The following is a 19,916-nucleotide window of genomic DNA, read 5'->3' on the forward strand; positions in this document are numbered from 1 at the left end:
GGGTGACTGCTCCAAGTACACATTTAAGCCGAAGAGGGTTTTCACTTCCTCCACCTTTCAACCAGTAAGTTGCAGACTCATACCACCCGCTAGACATTAAAAAATCCTCATCCCCCTTCCAATCTTTCTCTCAATTACATTAAATCCATGTCCACTCTAAAAAAAAAAAAAGGTTTTTACCCATATCATTCATTATTTCAAAGTTCAAGCATCCCAACCCTAATTTGTTAAAAAATTCTCGTCTTAGCAACACCCTTGTAAACCTCTTCCGTTTTTACCTAACTGACTACACCTTTAGTTTAGATACAGCAAGGAAACAGGCCCTCGGCCACCGATTCACACGGACTATCCATTACCCAGACTAATTTCTGTTATCCCACTTTCTCATCCACTCTCAACACTCAGGGATTTTTTTTTCCAATTAATCTACAAACCTACAAGGACACAGGGAGAACATGCAAACTCCACACTGACAGCACTCAGTGGTCTCTGGCACTGAGGTGACGGCTCTACCAGCTGCGGCTGCGCCACTGTGCCGCTATTAACTAACTTACTAAATAATTTATAGCAAAAACCAAGGGACCAATTACTGAGCTGTGTGGATCCAAAATGGTGCAACAGCCTTCCAATCACAAAAACACCTGCAAATCATTTCACTTTGTTTTCTGTCAATGGGATAAATTGGCATACATTCTGCCACTCTACGTTGGATCCCACGGACATCTTCATTGGCCAGCCAGTCATCTGAATTGCATCAAAAACCTAGAGACTGCATCAAATACAAGTACACGTATACAAGATCAAGATAATTTAAATAAGGTAGCCAGAGGGAAGCCAGTCGCTTTTATGAGCAATTCTCAAGGTATCAGGTCACAGAGTTAAAATAATCAGCAAAAGATATGTGAAGGGATCTTAAAATTATTGAATGGTTGAGTAAAAGTGTAGGAAGGAACTGCAGATACTGGTGTACACTGAAGACAGACACAAAATGCAAGAGTAACAGAGCGGTTCAGGTGACAACTCTAGAAAAAACAAATCGGTAACCGAGTCAAAACCTTTATTCAGACTATAGGCGATGTTTCTTCACTGTTCAGCCTGCAGAAGGGTCATGACCCGAAACATTACACATTCCTTTTCTCCAGAAATGTTGCCTGTTCTCCAGTTGAGTTACTCCAGCATTTTGTGTCTACCTTAAGTAGAACTGATGTAATGATCTGACACTAGCTGCTTACAAGGATGATGGAAACATGTGGTCAACCAGGACTTTCAATACATTGGAACTGGATAGACAGCTCTTGGAAAATAATTTGCAGGAGTGCAAGGGAGTATAAAATTGGGGAATGGAATTTGTCAGATTGCTCTAATAGGAGCTTGCACTTCCTTGAAGGGCCCCGTGGATTCCCCTTTGCTGCAATTCCATTTGCACCGAAGACAACAAACCATTCTGAGCATAACAAAGGATATTTTGACCTTGCAGATAACAGAGTTAGTCTGAAGAAGGGTCTCGACCAGAAACGTCACCCATTCTTTCTCTCCAGAGATGCTGCCTGACCCGCTGAGTTACTCCAGCATTTTGTGTCTACCACAGAGTTAACTGAACTCCAAAAATTAGATTACAATGAGAAATTACAGAAATGGTTTTAGTCTGTGACATTCCAAATGTTAAGTTGTGACACGAGAGGTTGAAGATACAAGGAGCTTTTGGCTTGATGTGTATTCACATTATTTATTATTTGTGTTGTCTCTAATCAGTGTATTATAAAGTTTCTTCCAGATGATGGTCAAAATAGAAGAGCCATCGGGCACTGGAAGAGGGGAGGGGTGAAAAGTGCCTAATCATGAGATTGAAAGTCAATATTTCCTCCCTGCTCATCAACATCTAATATTAAGATGTGGCAGGATTGCCTTTATTGCATTTAAATCCAATACACAGATCACTATGAGGTGGGTAATCAATTTAATTCTACTGTTTTGTTGTGATACTGCCAAGTAGCCAGCTGAAATTTCAGAGAACAGTTATTAAGCAAAATCTAGACTAGAGACAATAGGTGCAGGAGTAGGCCATTCGGCCCTTCGAGCCAGCACCGCCATTCACCATGATCATGGCTGATCATCCACAATCAGTACCCCGTTCCTGCCTTCTCCCCATATCCCTTGACTCCGCTATCTTTAAGAGCTCTATCTAACTCTCTCTTGAAAACATTCAGGGAATTGGCCTCCACTGCCTTCTGAGGCAAAGAGTTCCACAGCTTCACAACTCTCAGTGGAAAGGTTTTTCCTCATCATTCTAAATGGCCTACCCCTTATTCTTAAACTGTGGCCCCTGGTTCGGGACTTCCCCAACATCGGGAACATGTCAAATCTAGACAGATTGAGCAAGGGGAGGTGGCTGCCCTTATGAGCACCAGTCAATCAAGTTGGTTTATAAGATCACGTGAAAACATCATTACTGAGTTAATCAATAATTCACATTCAGTCCTTTGAGATCAAGAATGACTTGCTTCCACTAAATTTCCATGCGTTTTGTGGGATCTGCAGACTTTTGTCACCAGATGAAAAAATTAGCATTGTAAATATTTAGGACCATACATAGTTAAAAACGACAGTTTTAACTAATCAGAATTCAAATGGAACCTCGTGCTGCAAGTCAATGACTGACTGCCAGATCCAAAATAAAGAGCTTGTAAAAAAAACTTGAATGCCAATGGTGACATCTTGGACACAATTACTGTGTTAGAATTTAATTTTAACTTGACCAAGTGGACCCGTTGGACCCAAATCTCTACTGCGGGCCTCTCCTGGGGCGACCCTCTCCAACTGACGAAGATTACATTTTGTGTTTCTGAGAGCTACTAACATCTTCATACCAAGTGTACACCCAGTCATACCCATTACACGGAACACAATGGTGAAAAGTGTCCATTTCATGCTTTGAAATTCAACAGATATTTTTATTTTGAATTCCTACAATAGAGTAGCTTCAGCCTACATTTCAGTTTTAAACTTTGCGAATTAATAAACTTAACCGAAGGCAAAAACAGTAATGGCAACACATGTCCAAGGTAGCATCCCAGTTACCAACCTGAGCCAGGCACTTTGGACACCTCCAGTCGCCCTTGGGAACATCATGTAGGGGAGGAATCAGACAGAAAGTGTGGTAACTGTCATCACACCCATCACAAAGCAGAAGTCGATTTTCTTCATTACCTTGTCCACATATCAGACAAACATACAAGTCCACCTATATTAAAAAAAATGTCATGAAGTTCTGAGCCAAACCCTCAATAAATTGTTGCAGCCTTTTTACTCTTGTGTGCTGTTCAGTTTGCTTAAAATGCATCTACGTCACCTACTCACCATTGAATAATAGTTAATTTGAATTCTTTATTTGATTTATGGGTGGTAAGCCTTCATTACATTCATTAGGCAACACACACTTCCCCAACCAATCAAGTCCTGATTTGAACCTGATACTAACCCTTTGGAGCCTCAGGCCTGATCATTCCCCATGTTTGCCCCTGACATTGCAATCGCCCAGGCCCCAATATCCAGCAAATTCCACTACCCACCATTTCCACAGGCATCCTTGTCGCCCAAACATCCTTTGCCTCAAGGATTTGTGCTACATACCCAAGGATTCAGAATTTCTGGATCTTATTTTTAGATGAGCTCATATATACCCAAAATTAAAATAGACAATAGACAATAGGTGCAGGTCCTTCGAGCCAGCACCGCCATTCAATGTGATCATGGCTGATCATTCTCAATCAGTACCCCGTTCCTGCCTTCTCCCCATACCCTCTGACTCCGCTATCCTTAAGAGCTCTATCCAGCTCTCTCTTGAATGCATTCAGAGAATTGGCCTCCACTGCCTTCTGAGGCAGAGAATTCCACAGATTCACAACTCTCTGACTGAAAAAGTTTTTCCTCATCTCAGTTCTAAATGACCTACCCCTTATTCTTAAACTGTGGCCCCTGGTTCTGGACTCCCCCAACATTGGGAACATGTTTCCTGCCTCTAACATGTCCAACCCCTTAATAATCTTATACGTTTCGATAAGATCTCCTCTCATCCTTCCATCTGTACATCTTTTTTGCCTTCCATCTTCGGGTCAATGGTGAAATTGGATGCAAGACACTGTCCCATCTTGAACTCATGTTCAACTTACATTAATTAGATGCATTTCCAATGGATATTCTAGCAAGAGACCACAACACACTACATGCCAATATGCCTACTTAGAAATCATAGAATTTTAAATCGTAACAATACTATGTGTCGAAGTCCATAACTCCCTAAAAGTGGCAACAAAAGGAGACAGAGTGGTAAAGAAGGTATATGGTATGCTTGCTTTCAGAGGTAGAGCATTGAGTATAAGAGTCAGGAAGTAATGGTGTACCTTAATAGGATTTGGTTAGGCTGTCTTTGGAGTATTTCGTGCATTTCTGGTCACCCCATTACAGGAGGGATGTGGAGGCTTTGCCAAGGGTACAGAGCAGGTTTACCTGGATTAAGGGGGGTTAGTTACAGGGAAAGATTAGACAGACTTAGATTGTTTTCTTTAGATGCAGGAAGTTGTAGGGAGACCCGATGGAAGCATATGAGAAACATAGAAAAATAGGTGCAGGAGTAGGCCATTCGGCCCTTCGAGGCAGCACTGTCATTCAATATGAACATGGCTGATCATCTAAAGTCAGTTCCCCGTTCCTGCTTTTCCCCCCATATCCCTTGAATCCTTTAGCCCCAAGACCTAAATCTAACTCTTGAAAACATCCAGTGAAATTGGCCTCCACTGCCTTCTGTGGCAGAGAATTCCACTGATTCACAACTATCTGGGTGAAGAAGTTTTTCCTCATCTCAGTCCTAAATGGCCTACTCCTTCTTCTTAAACTGTGATCCCCTGGTTCTCGGCTCCCCCAATATTAGGAACATTTTTCCTGCATCTACCCTGCCCAATCCTTTAAGAATTTAATATGTTTCTATAAGAGGGGCAAATTTAAAAAAAAGATGTGCAGGGCAATTTTTTTTAATTTACAGTGAGTGGGTGGGGAGTGCCTGGAATATGCTGCCAGGGTTGGTGGTTGAGGCAGAAACGATAGTGGCATTTAAGAGACATTTGGATAGCCATATGGGGGGATATGGGTTATGTGCAGGTAGATAAGAGATGGTCTTGGCATCACATTTGGCAGTTTGTCATTGTGGGCCGAAGGGCCTGTTCTTGTGCTGTACTGTTCAATGTTGTCCAAGTCATAGAGAACATACAAAAAAATGCCATGCTGACCATAAAGTACACACCTATACTAATTCCATTTATCAGCACTCCACAGCCTTGTACGCCTGGGTGATTGAAGTATTAATCTAATTACTTCATTGTTGTTAGTCTTGCACCCCCTTGCAATGGGGACAATTCTCTCACCATAATTGTTTGGATGCCCCTCAATTTCATATATATTAATCCAGCCCCTTCCTCAACTCTGCTCTCACACCATCCAGTCTCTCCTCATAACTGAAAAGATAGCAGGCAACATCCTTGTGAATCTCACCTGTACTCTGTCCAGCGGAATCACATCCTTCCTATACTGTGAGGACCAGAATTATGCACAATAGCACACTTGTAGCCTAACCAATGTTTTTTACAGCTGTATCATGAATTCCCTGCTCCTATTTTGTTTGCCTCCAGCTAATATTGCAAAGTATCCTATGTGCCTTCTTCACCATCTATCTACCTGCGCTGTCACCTTCAGGGAACCTTGAATTTCTACATCAAGGTCCCCCTGTTCTTCAATACTCCTTAAGGTTCTACCATTTAATGTCTTCTAGCCTATTAGCTTCCCCAAAGAATGTCATCACACTCTTATCAGGATTAAATTCCATCTGCCAGCATCTGTTCCTCTGCCCACCTCACTGAGTGATCGATATATACAAACTTGCTGATTATACTTCTTACGTTCACATCTAAATCATTTGTCTAGATTACAAGCTTAAATCATTAGACAATAAGCAGAGGTATTTATTCACAAAATGCTGGAGTAACTCAGCAGGTCAGGCAGCATCTCAGGAGAGAAGGAATGGGCAACGTTTCGGGTCGAGACCCTTCTTCAGACTGATGTCAGGGGGGCGGGACAAAGGAAGGATATAGGTGGAGACAGGAAGACAGTGGGAGATCTGGGAAGCGGGAGGGGAGGGGAAGGACAGAGGAACTATCTAAAGTTGGAGAAGTCAACGTACATACCACTGGGCTGCAAGCTGCCCAGGCGAAATATGAGGTGCTGTTCCTCCAATTTCCGGTGGGACTCACTATGGCACTGGAAGAGGCCCATGACAGAAAGGTCAGACTGGGAATGGGTGGGGAGTTGAATTGCTCAGCCACCGGCAGATCAAATTGGTTAATGCGGACTGAGCGCAGGTGTTGAGCGAAGCGATCGCCGAGCCTGCGTTTGGTTTCACCGATGTAAATAAGTTGACATCTGGAGCAGCGGATGCAATAGATGAGGTTGGAGGAGGTGCAGGTGAACCTCTGTCTCACCTGGAAAGACTGTTTGGGTCCTTGGATAGAGTTGAGGGGGGGAGGTGAAGGGACAGGTGTTGCATCTCCTGCGGTTGCAGGGGAAAGTGCCCGGGAATGGGGTGGTTTGGGTAGGAAGGGACGAGTGGACCAGGGAGTTACAGAGAGAACGGTCTCTGCAGAATGCCGAAAGGGGAGGGGATGGGAAGATATGGCCAGTGGTGGGGTCCCGTTGTAGGTGACGGAAATGTTGGCGGATGATTTGTTGGATACGCTGGCTGGTGGGGTGGAAGGTGAGAACGAGGGGGATTCTGTCCTTGTTACGAATGGGGGGAGGGGAAGCAAGAGCAGAGCTGCGGGATGTAGAAGAGACCCTAGTGAGAGCCTCATCTATAATAAGCAGAGATTCCTATGGAACACCTTAGTCCTGGGCTTCCAATCACAAAGTTCATCCTCCTCAAATACAGACACTACATTTGCAGTGGAGTTTGCACATTCTCACTGTGATCGCGAATGTTTCTTCCAGATGCTCTGGTTGCCCCCCACATTCAAAGATGTGCGGGTTTGTAATATGTAGAGAATGGATGCAAAAGTTAGATAACATAAGACCAATTTGTACTGGTGATCGATGGTCCATGTGGATTCGGTGGGCTGAAAGGCCTGTTTTTTCATGCTATATCTTTCAATCAATGACTTAACATGAAAGGTTATTGACCCAAAACTCTCTCCTTACAGATGCTGTTCGACTTGCTGAATATTGATTAACAGTATTATCTATTTTCCTTTCACTTTCAGGTTTCTTTTGTGAACAGCAGGCCATCGCACACCTAAATCAGACAGTGTGCAATGAAATCCACCTGCCTCAGTCTGTTTGCCACATATGCACATTAACCCTCAAACATAGAGTAACACATTTCTATTTCAATGGAAGGATAAAGTGTTCTGCCATAACACAAGAAATAGGATCAGGACTAGTCCATTTGACTCTCTACCTTTCATGAGCATCATGGCAGATCTTCTACCTCAGGCTCCTTTTTCCTTAAACTAATCCATATTCTTTGATTCTCAATATCCAGAGATCCATGAATGTCTACTTTGAATGAACTTTATGACCGAGCCGTCACAATATTCCAGGGTAGAAAATTCCAGATGTTCATCACTCAAGTACAGAAATCTTTCCTCACGTCAATACCAAATGGCCTCCTCTTCTTCTCAAACTAGCAGCTTGGTCCTAGACCCCGCAGCCAGGAGGAAAACATCTCTCTGGCATCTCACTTGTCAAGTTCTGTAATCTCATCCCATTCTACTGAATCACTTCAACAAAAAGCCCTGTCTGATTTAATCTTCTTAAATCTACATACGCTTCCTTTTTCTTTTTGAGCAAATTTACATCTTTCATCATCCAGGGTTTCCTGACATTACCTACTTATCCTTCCTCCTTTTAGAGTTGTTGCTTTACAGCGAATGCAGCGCCGGAGACTCAGGTTCGATCCTGACTACGGGTGCTGCACTGTAAGGAGTTTGTACGTTCTCCCCGTGACCTGCGTGGGTTTTCTCCGAGATCTTCGGTTTCCTCCCACACTCCAAAGACGTACAGGTATGTAGGTTAATTGGCTGGGTAAATGTAAAAATTGTCCCTAGTGGGTGTAGGATAGTGTTAATGTACGGGGATCACTGGGCGGCACGGACTTGGAGGGCCGAAAAGGCCTGTTTCCGGCTGTATATATATGATGATATGATGATGATGATGTAGCTCAGAGGTAAGGAGTGGGTTTACCTAATATTGGAGAAATCAATTTCACGCCATTGGGCTGTTGGCTACACTGGCGGAATATAAACTGCTCATCTAGTTTGACCGAAGTCTCATTCTGGCACTGGATGCGGCATGGGACAGACAGGTCAGTAGTCAGCATGGGAATCAGAAAGGAAATTAAAATGGCTAGCAATGTGAGCTATGGGTGGACCTAGTGGACAGGGCCCAAGTGTTCGGCGAAGTAGTAACTAAATTTGCACTTGGTGCAGACTGTACGATTATGCTAAATTGAATTCTCCAATTTCAAGTCAAAATTCACCACCCCCTCTCCCCCACCCCCTTACATAGATTTTTCTTTCAACTCTCGCTGCCACCATCACCCAAATCTTTTTCCCATCACCTCCTTTATCCACTACACACCCATTCCCGTTTACTCCCGGTCCCTATTTTTTTCTTCCTCCTCCCTCCAGGTCTCTTCTACCAACCATTCCTCTTTTTAGTTATACAATCATTTGGTACCTTTCTGATCAGGTTCCAACATCTGCACCCTTTTGACTTCTCCACATTCCCTCCAGCCTCGGTTACCTTCTCCACCCTTCACTCCCCCACCTAACTCATCTGCCAACTAACCCCTGCTTACCTCAATCTACCCATCACTTGCCAGATCTTGACTCACACCGAGCCCTCAACTTTTTCAACCAACTGTCTCACCTCTACTCCATTAGGCTGAAGGTCCCAATCTGAAACACTATCTTTCCATTTCCCACCACAGATATTGTCCAACCTGCTGATTTCCTCTAGCAGTTTGCTTTTTTAACTTGAGATCCAAAATGGCCTTTTCCATAGTATTTCCTCAATGTTGATCCAGAAAAATATTATAAACATTTCACAAATTTCATTTGACCACTTACCACTTCTCATGATTTATTATCCATTTTCTTGCAACATCGGAGGGTATTCAGTTCTTACTATGTACAAGTCCATGCCATCAGCCAAAGCAAACCTAACAATCTTATTCCATTATTTACTTTCCTGTAACCTATTCTCTCTCACATTCCCATCAACTCTTCCCTGATTCTCTATTCACCATAGAATAGGGGTAATTTTAGTACCAATTAATCTATGAATGAGCAAATCTTTTGGAAGTGAGAGTTATATTGAGAGTTCTCCTCAAATTATGACTTGAAAGTCCAGCATTTTAATTGCTATCCTAACTCCCTAAACTTGGCCTGGAAGACTTTATCCCTTTTCTCCACATTGTTGGTACCAAGGTGAATGACTAAGTATTCCTGTACAGAAAAGATGGAGGTTTTGGCAAGGGTGCAGAAGAGGTTTACGAGAATGCTGCTTGTAGTGGAGGCTCCTAGCTCGAAGGAGGTGTTGAACTAACTTGGATTGATTGCACTGGAGTGGAGGTGGTTGAAATCTGATAGAAGCCAAAATAATTATGAAGCATAGATCGGATGGAGTCAAGACTTTTTTTCCCCACCATGGTAATGTCAATGACAAGATTGCATAGCCACACAGTCAGAGGGGAAAGCATAAAGGAGATGTGCTGCCATGGATGGAAAAGCAGCGCCACGAGACAAATACGATAGTGCCATTTAAGAGACTTTTAGATAGGCACATGGATATGCAGGGAATGGAGGGATACAAGTCAGTGCAGGCAGAGATTAGTTTAAATTAGCATCATGTTAGGCACAGATATAATGGGTCATAGGGTGCTACTGACATCTTGCCCTCTCCATTCAAGATGTTCAACAACCCTCGTGTCACTTTGATCCTGACACATGGGTCACAACATTCCATCCTGCAGTTATGTCTATGGCAAATAACTGCCCGTATGCACTGTCTACTTTAACTACATAATCCATGATCACTATCACTCATCTTATCTCCTCCTTTGCAGTATCAAGAATATTACAACTATCTTTTTCTTGCCCCCGCACCCCATCTGTACCCCAACCAACCACCAATAAAAACTAATCTGAGAATATTTACAATATTTGAGGCAATGGTACTTCTGTTGTTTCGCAATGTCCTAGTTCGCTCTGGATCATTAGTGCGATTTTCACTTCCTTCCTTCTTCATTCCAGTAATATTGTATTTTTCTGAAATTTAGAGAAAGACGACTTTCAGTTCCAAACAAATTGAGCATGAAGACATTGCAATGTACACTATCCAGGAGGAACAAAAACTGGATGCATAAAGGTCTTGCTTTGCAATTAAAATATATTCCATAAATCTGGATATCTCACATAATAGAAAACTTTTTTTTAAAGTTACAGGCATAAAAAGTTAAGGGCAAGAAATGGTGCTAGAATAGAACTTATTTGTAGACACTGCAAAGTAAAGACAATTTCCGCAAAAAAAACTTGCCGGGGCAATGTTTCTCACCCCCAAAAGTAAAAAGCATGTCCTGGTCTCCTTTTCAGAGAACATCAGAAATAGGCAAGGCCATTCAGCCCATTAAGTTTCTCTGCCATTCATTATCATGGCAGATCCGCATCTGCACTATATCCATGACCATTGATTCCTTAATGTCCAGACATTTGTCCATCTCCCGTTTGAATGAACACAATAACATATCCTCATAGATTAAGAATTTAAGTCAATGTAACTTGCTATGTTTTGCACAGCATAACTTGAAATTGCTTCAAAAACCTGTTCAACAAAACTTGAAATTTACAAGTCGTCTTTAAATACAGGAGGGGTGCCGGAAGAGTGGAGGGTGGCAATTGTTGTGCCTTTATTCAGGGAAAATGCTGGGAACTTTAGGCCAGTGAACTTAACACCCATAGTTGGAAAGTTACAAAAGGTATTCTGAGGGATAGGATATACAAGCATTTAGACGGACAAGGGCTGATTAGGAATAGTCAACATGGTTTTGTATGTGGGAGGACGTGTCTCACAAATCTGATTGAGTTTTTTGAAGACGTGACCAAAAAGGTCGATGAGGGCAGAGCTGTAGATGTTATATATATATATAGATATGGACTTCAGTAAAGCATTCAACAAGGTTCCTCATGGTAGGCTGCTCTGGAAGGTTAGATCGCATGGGATCCAAAGAGTGATAGCTGATTGGATCGAAAATTGGCTTCATGGAAGGAAGCAGAGGGTGATGGTGGAAGGTTGCTTCTCGGACTGGAGGCCTGTGACTAGTGGTGTGCCTCAGGGTTCGGTGCTGGGCCTGTTTGTCATCTATATCAATGATTTGGATGAGAACATACACGGCAAGGTTAGCAACTTTGCAGATGATACAAAAGTGGGAGGGTTCGTAGATAGTGAAGATGGTTGTGAAAAATTGCAGCAAATCTTGATCAATTGGCCAATGGTTGATGGAATTTAATGCAGAAAAATGTGAGATGTTGCACTTTGGGAAGTCCAACATGGGCAGGACACAGTGAATGTTAGGGCTCTGGGTAGTGTTGTAGAGCAGAGGCATCGTTCCCTGAAGGCGGAGTTGCAGGTACATCGGGTGGTCAAAAAGACTTTGTGCACATTGGCCTTCATCAGCCAGAGTAGTGAGTATAGACGTTGGGAGGTCATGTTGCAGTTGTGGGAGACGCTGGTGAGGCCACATTTAGAGTATTGTGTTCAGTTCTGGGCACCATGTTATAGGAAAGATATTGTCAAGCTTGAAAGGGTTGTGAAAAGATTTACGAGGATGTTGCTAGGACTAGAGGGTCTGAGCTATAGGAAAAGGTAGAGGAGGCTGGCACTCTATTCCTTGGAGCGCAGGAGGATGAGGGGAGATCATGAGAGGAATAGATTGGGTAGATGCACAGTCTCTTGCCCAGAGTAGGTAAATCGAGGACCAGAAGACATAGGTTTAAGGTGAAGGGGAAAAGATTTAATAGGAATCTGAGGGGTAACTTTTTCATTCAAAGGGTGGTAAATGTATGGACAAGCCGCCAGAAGAGATAGGGACTAGCTAAATTCTAACTTGTAATTGAAACTAATGGCAAGTTATGGTTGTACCTAATTGTGTGCCAATCATTTTTTTAAACTTTACATCCCAACTCAATGAAAAGCTGCCAACAAAGCAACTGAGCTTGCAAAAGAAATTTCACATGTTCAGTTTCTGATGCAAAATGAATCGGAAAAAAATGGGGGGAAAACACTGAACTGGTCTTCAAAATATGACCAAACTCCTTTCAGAAGAGAAGAAATTTTATACTTCATACCATTTTCACACTTCATTGATCCACTCCTTGTTTTTGGTCGCAAGTCATGAGCATGAACATCAGTGATGTCACTGGGCTCTACCTTTACATCTCCCACCTGTAAATTAAAAATTACTCCATCTCAATGAAATCCTTTCATATTAAGATTGACATGGAAATGTCATGAATTGATAGTATGTTAAATTTGGAACATGTTTTTAAATTCAACAGTTTCAAGTAAGCTTACACAGAGTTTCACCTGTAAACCAAAACAGATGAGATTTGCGCAAATTGATTCAATAATCTGGAAATTGGTCAGGCTAATTGACAAGATATTACCAGATACTGGAAAACCAATGACACAAGTACTTTCTCAATGTCCTATGCAATAATTCATATCATTGTGATAAAGAATAATCACCAGCTGCACTTTAAGGTGTGAGATAGTGGAAGATAAAGAGGCCTGGAACATTAACTTAGTTGTGCTCCACCCCTTCCACCCATAAATGCTGACTGACAGCTTTATGTTCTTATTTCAGATTTCAGTTTCCTCCCACACCCAAATAACATGTTTGGCCTCTAAATTCCTTGTAATGTGTAGGGGGTGAATTAACAGAATTAATGTGAATGGGGGAAATCGATGATCAGCGGGGCCGGAAGGCCTGTTTGCATGCTGTCTTTAAAAAAATCCTTTGCAAAGCTGTTCTTAAATTGCAAATTAGTAGATTTTAAAACCTAAAGGTGTGGTACTAGTAGGATCAACAACCCAAACTTTGTCACCAGTTCTTATATTTTTAAACATGATTTCAGGTTTCTTTTCAAATCTCAAAAACAGCTGACACGATTCTCTTCATTTTAAGACAATTATTACTAGCAATCGGAATCTTAACTTAGCTAACCAATTTGTGTCTTCAGACTATCATTACAGGCAATCCATATGTTAAAACATAATGAAAATTCACGCTTACAGAATTCACAAATTACGACTCAAAAATTCAAAATAAAGAATAAGATTTGTTCTCATGGAATGTATATATAGAAATTTTTTAAATCCTTCTGATGTGTTGCAGAAAATCAAGCTATGGACTGTATTCTTGGAACACAAAGCCTTTGTAATGTGTGCTTGCCTGTACCTGGTTATGTAGTTAAACTAAAAAAAATTAAATCGCAGAAGTAGAAAAACTGATTTGGCCTGCAAAAAAAATGTGCACCGTGGGAATATAGAGTGCACCAACTTGAAGAACATCTATATACTAAAACTCTCGTTTCTTATCTTGTTTGTGACTGAACTTCAGCCAAAACGGTGCACGATAGCGCGGCAATTTTAGGCCCACCTTACTCACTTTAGTGATAGTGCAAGTAGTTTTATTGAAATCAGGGTAATATTTTTTAAGTTATTCACATTTTAAGGTTTAAAAGGAGGGGAGGGGGAGGGGGGCAGTGGGGGAGAAGGGGGAGGGGAGGGGTTGAGGAGAGAGGGGAGGGGGTGGGAGGACAGGATGCTGCACCAATGCAGGAGAGGTTTGGGCCCAACAGGTCCACTTGGTCTATTTTTAAATAAATTACACAAACTTAAGATTGGCATGTCTGAAATTCCGTTTAACACCAAGTTATACCTTAGAAACATAGAAACATAGAAAAATAGATGCAGGAGTAGGCCATTCGGCCCTTCGAGTCAACACCGCCATTCAATATGATCATGGCAGATCATCTAAAATCAGTACCCCCGTTCCTGATTTCTCCCCATATCCCTTGATCCCGTTTGCCCCAAGAGCTACATCTAACTCCCTATTGAAAACATCCAAATAAATTGGCCTCCATTGCCTTCTGTGGCAGAGAATTCCAGATTCACAACTCTCTGGGTGATATTTTTTTTTCCGCATCTCAGTCCAAAAAGGAGTTATTCTTAAACTGTGACCCCCTAAGAGCTAAATCTAATTCTGTCATGAAAACATCCAAACGAATCAGCCTCCACTGCCCTCTGTGGCAGAGAATTCCACACATTCTCAACTCTCTGGGTGAAAAAGTTTTTTCACACCTCAGTTTTTAAATGGCCTCCCTTTTATTCTTAGACTGTGGAATAAGTTTAGTTTGGAGGTACAGCGCGGAAACAGGCCCATCCGGCCCACCAGATCCGCGCCGACCCGCGATCCCCGCACACTAACGCTATCCTACACAGACTGGTGCCCAACCCAGGCGTTTATTTGCGTGCTAGCCACAGAAGCAGATCTACAATTGCATATCACAATCGCTCCACACTCTTAAATCTATTCCCTCATCTCTGTCCAAAATGGCCTCCCCTTTATTCTTAGACTGTGTGGCCCCTGGCTCTGGACTCCCCCAACATGGGGAACACTTTTCCTGCATCTAGCCTGTTGCAGTCATTCAGTCAGACTCACATCCTATAAACAGCATCTTTCCACGAGTAGTAGCTCTACAACCAAACGTTTGTTGTCTCTTTTTGCTGTGGTGGTTTATTTTACTCACACGTTTAAACCGTAATGTTGTATTTAAAATGTTTTAATGTTTCATGCTTGATTCTTAATTGTTTAGACAATAGACAATAAGTGCAGGAGTAGGCCATTCGGCCCTTCGAGCCAGCACCACCATTCACCGTGATCATGGCTGATCATTCTCAATCAGTACCCCGTTCCTGCCTTCTCCCCATACCCCCCGACTCCGCTATCCTTAAGAGCTCTATCCAGCTCTTTCTTGAATGCATTCAGAGACTTGGCCTCCACTGCCTTCTGAGGCAGAGAATTCCACAGATTCGCAACTCTCTGACTGAAAAGGTTTTTCCTCATCTCCGTTCTAAATGGCCTACCCCTTATTCTTAAACTGTGGCCCCTTGTTCTGGACTCCCCCAACAGTGGGAACATGTTTCCTGCCTCTAACGTGTCAAACCCCTTAATAATCTTATACGTTTCGATACTGTACGTTGGCATACATACAGAATAAAGTCTGGCAGTACCTTCCATACATCAAATTTTATTTGTTGATTCATTTTACATGTCAAACAAGGTAAAATCATTCCATCACTTGCACTATCACACCTACCTCTGAACGCATACGTTTTGCACGTCTAGCTGGTACGGTCATCTCCGAGGATTGCACTGACTGTCTCTGAACTATATCATGTGGCTTGTACTCTTGGTCTTTCTCATCATTGATCAGACTTGGTTTCTGTACACACTGAAAATAAAAGATAGTAATTAATTGCTGCAGCATTTGAGGAATTACTTGTTGAGCCAAAACTTTAGTTCTTTGTGCTTACTAATAAAATTTAGTCAGGAAATGTACATTACAGGTATGAGCTGCTCCAAGGCAGGCAGCAATTGGCTGTCCTGTTGAAAGATGCAGATCAAGAATTTGCAGTCAACAGAAAGAATGTTTAAGAAAATGACTCCATAAAGTTCACTGGCAATTACGGTAGCCCTTTTGATCTTACTAAAACTCTCCAAAAACCTAATGGCTTCAATAGTTCTCTCATCTAATTTTACTAGTGACAGAACTCGAATAGAATATCAAATATGATTTTGTTCTTAAATCCAAGCTGACTCTTCTCAATTCCATTATTCTTTTCTAGGTGTACCGTTACATCATTATAGATTTCATTATTTTTATTACTATGTCAGGCAGCATCTCTGAAGAACATGGATAGGTATAGTTTCGGACTGATTGAAACTGATTGTGGTGATCGGGAGAGAATGTTTGGAGGGGCAGAATAAAGTCTGGCAGTTAATAGGTGGATACAGGCATGAGATGGATTTTGATGGAAAGATGCCCCTCCCTTCTCCCCCAACACCCCCTTCTTTCCCCTCCCTCGCTCCGGTGGGGCACAGACTCATGCCCATTTCACTCCCCTTCCACTACATTCCTTTCTCAAGCTTCAGTTCGCAACTCAATACTTTTGTTTCACACCATCTGTCCTCACCGTTTTGTTTCACACCTCCTCACTCACTCCCATGTGCCCCCCCTGGCCTCACACTCACGTCTCCCCTCTCAGTCTTTCCCCATGCTTCACAAAGCACAATTCTTCAAACATTTTGGTCTCAAACCTTGTCTTTTCATCTCTGGTCTTTGTCCAACATCTGCCCATCAATCCCCCCTCCCACCCTCACCTATACTACCTTCCAGGCTTTGACCTGCCCCTCCTCTCCTCTAGATTTCTTCCCACCCCACAATCAGTCTGAAAGATCTTGATCCGAAATGTCACCTATCCATGTTCTCCCAAAATGCTGCCTGACCAGCTGAGTTACTCCAGCACTTTGTGTCTTGTTTTAAACATATTGGTAGTTCAATTTCTACCCTCCCTCAAAGTAGTAGTGGGGCCACATATGCTACCCTCCTATCTTCAGGAACCATTCCTGAATCTACGGAATTGAAAAATGTTAGGAAAATATGCATTATATCTAGAGCCACTTTTCATCACTCTTGGAACATATCATCATGTCATTGGGATTTACATCAGAACCCCAGCCTACCAACCTCTGGTATTCTTTTTACAAATTTGGGTAGTTATGCTATAACCTGACACTATAACCTGACAGTGCATTCTCAAGAAACCAGACTTTATAGAAAATCATGTTTGTAAAACAATTGCATCAATAGGGAAAAGGGGTTAGGAATTCCAGGCCCACAATGAGTTTTTTTTTTACTATTGCAGAATATTGTGATTGGTATTGGTCTATTATTGTCACATATACTGAGATAGCATGTAAACAAAGTTTTTCAATGTATCTATTCAAACCATTCAGAACAATCAAGTCATACACAAGTACAACAGTTAGTGAGTGCAAAGAGAAAAACAGTGCTACAACGACAGAGAATGTACAGATAAAAAAATATAGAAAGGTTACAATGAGGTCAGTAGGGAGATCGGGCTACACCATTAGTTGATAAGGTTGACAATGAGGATCAGCTCAATTGACGAGGCTGTTCCCGAATCTAGTGGTACATTCTCCCAAGCTTTTGTATAACCTGCCCGATGGGCGAGGGGAGGAGGAGAAATGAAGCGGCTGTACATGGCTCTTGATTATGTTGTCTGCTTTCCCAAGCAGTATAAAGTGTAAATAGAACTGATTGTGGAGGGGGGTTCCATATGAGGCTGTTATGCATCCCAATACGATGCTTTCTACAGTCCACCTGAAGATGTTGGTAGGAATCATAGGACACATGCCGGACTTCTTTAGTCTGACGAGGCAGAGGCATTGGGTTGCTTTCTTAGTCATAGCTTCAACGCAATTAATAATATTTGTGCTCAAGAACTTGAAGTTCGAGACCATCTCCACTTCAGCAGTGTAGCAGATGCAGCCTTGGGCATAAACACCACCTCGTTTCCTGAATAACATGTTTTTTCACCTTGCTGATATTGAAGGAAGGGTTGCTGTCTTGACACCATGTTACTAAGCTCTATCTCCTTTCTGTACTGTGTTCTGTCATTGTTTGCAATCCAGCCAACTACAGTGATGTCATCGGTGCTTGGCAATGGAGTTAGAGCAGAATTTATGTATTCGAAGTATATGAAGGGGATGAGAATGCATCATTGCTGGATGCTGTGTTGAGAATTAGTTGGGAGAGATACATACACACATACATATACATATATACACACTTCTTTACATCGGCGAAAACAAACGCGATCGTTTCGCTCAACACCTTCACTCAGTCCGCCTTAACCAACCTGATCTCCCGGTAGCTGAGCACTTCAACTCCCCCTCCCACTCCGACCTTTCTGTCATGGGTCTCCTCCAGTGCCATAGGGAGGCCCACTGGAAATTGGAGGAACAGCACCTCATATTTTGCTTGGGCAGCTTACAGCCCAGCGGTATGAACCCTGACTTCTCCAACTTTAGATAGTTCATGTCCCTTTCTTCCCCTCCCCCTGCCGTTCTCCCTCTACCTTCCTGTTTCCACCTATATCCTTCCTTTGACCCGCCCCCGACATCTGTCTGAAGAAGGGTCTCGACCCGAAACGTCACCCATTCCTTCTCTTCCGAGATGCTGCCTGACCTGCTGAGTTACTCCAGCATTTTGTGAAATGTATATATATATATATATTTAGAGTGTGTATGCGCGCATACACACATGTACACATACATATATACACAGGTTGAACACCGGTTTTCCGGTACCCTCAGTTCCAGAGCCTTTCTGTATTATCCAATTTTCCTGGCCTGCGAATGACACCCCTTCCCATGTCTCTAAAGCACCATGGAGTGCCAGAAACTTAAAACAAAAGTAAAATGTAAACTGCATGTGAATGGAATGACCTTCTGCCACCCCATCCCAGGCTCCCACCGTCTCCCCGGCCATTAAGAACCCCGGCTTCTGACCCGACTCCTGAATCACAAAACCACGTTTAATACACATTTATACACGCTTTTACCAACATTGGGAGGACACATGCAAGAAGGTGGGCAGAATATCATTGAAATCAGCCACTTCATGCTGAACACCAGGCTTATTTCATTGAAGCAACATTCATTCGGAATTCTGAAGAAGGGTCTCGACTCGAAATGTCACCCATTCCCTCTCTCCTAGATGCTGCCTGACCTGCTGAGTTACTCCAGCATTTTGTGATACCTTCATACAGTACAGATACTCAAGGGGCGCTGGCATCAGCATTCCTGCAGTAGTTAGCATTTCTGCCTCACAGGTCCAGGGACCGAGATCACATCTTAACCTGAATGGACTCCCATCAGGCACTGCAGTTTCCTCAAACATCCCAGTAGATTAATTGGCCACTGTAAATGTCTGTTTATTGTATAAAATCTATGGGGACTTTTTAAACCATATAATCAAACAGCATGGAACCAAATCCTAAAACCCAACCCATCCATGTGGTCCAGGTTTTATAACAAAACTATTCCCATTTACATGTGATTGGGCCATATATCACTAAACCTTTCTTATCATACCGGTCTAAATGTCTTTTTGACCTCATTATACCCAACTTATAACTTCCTCCAATAACTTGTTCCATATATGCCGCATGGAAAAAAATGCCTCTTATCCTTCTTTTACATCTTGCATCGCCATCCAGCTTAATGACATCCTTCCTACTGCAGTAACCAGAACTACACACAACATCCCAAATGTGATCTCACCAATGTCTTCTACAGCCATACCAACAGCTGGTCCTGCTCTGCAACACTCTCCAGGGCCCTACTATTTTACTGTGCAAGTCCTAAACTTACCAAAATACACCATTTCACAATTATCTACAGCTAAATTGCCATCAACCATCCCTTGGCCGACTTCCCTAATTGATCCAGATCCTTTTGTAAACTTAGCTTCTTCACTACCATCTGCAAACATTTTAACCATGTAAACTACACTGTCATCCACGTCATTAACAGTGGACAAAGAAAATATCCGACAGCACAACACTAGACACACCTCCAATCAAAAAACAACCCTCCTCCCATTTGAATTGATTTGACTAGCTTACCTTCAATCTCAAGCGATCTCTCCTTCCGGATTAGCCTT

General features: G+C 42.4%; 1 protein-coding gene across 2 annotated transcripts in view; it reads right to left on the reverse strand.

The window, feature by feature from the left end:
• Nucleotides 1-19,916, reverse strand: part of kdm5ba (lysine demethylase 5Ba) — a 121,131-nt gene that overhangs the window by 84,997 nt on the left and 16,218 nt on the right. For both annotated transcript variants that reach the window (XM_078420785.1, XM_078420786.1), the window contains exons 5-8: nucleotides 15,483-15,617; nucleotides 12,447-12,543; nucleotides 10,261-10,370; nucleotides 3,083-3,241 (exon numbers count right to left, since the gene is read on the reverse strand). In XM_078420785.1, the coding sequence (XP_078276911.1) occupies nucleotides 3,083-3,241; nucleotides 10,261-10,370; nucleotides 12,447-12,543; nucleotides 15,483-15,617 (501 nt within the window). The remainder of the gene's footprint in view (nucleotides 1-3,082; nucleotides 3,242-10,260; nucleotides 10,371-12,446; nucleotides 12,544-15,482; nucleotides 15,618-19,916) is intronic.

This window comes from Rhinoraja longicauda, chromosome 24 (genome assembly GCF_053455715.1).
Source record: "Rhinoraja longicauda isolate Sanriku21f chromosome 24, sRhiLon1.1, whole genome shotgun sequence".
Lineage (NCBI taxonomy): Eukaryota > Metazoa > Chordata > Chondrichthyes > Rajiformes > Arhynchobatidae > Rhinoraja > Rhinoraja longicauda.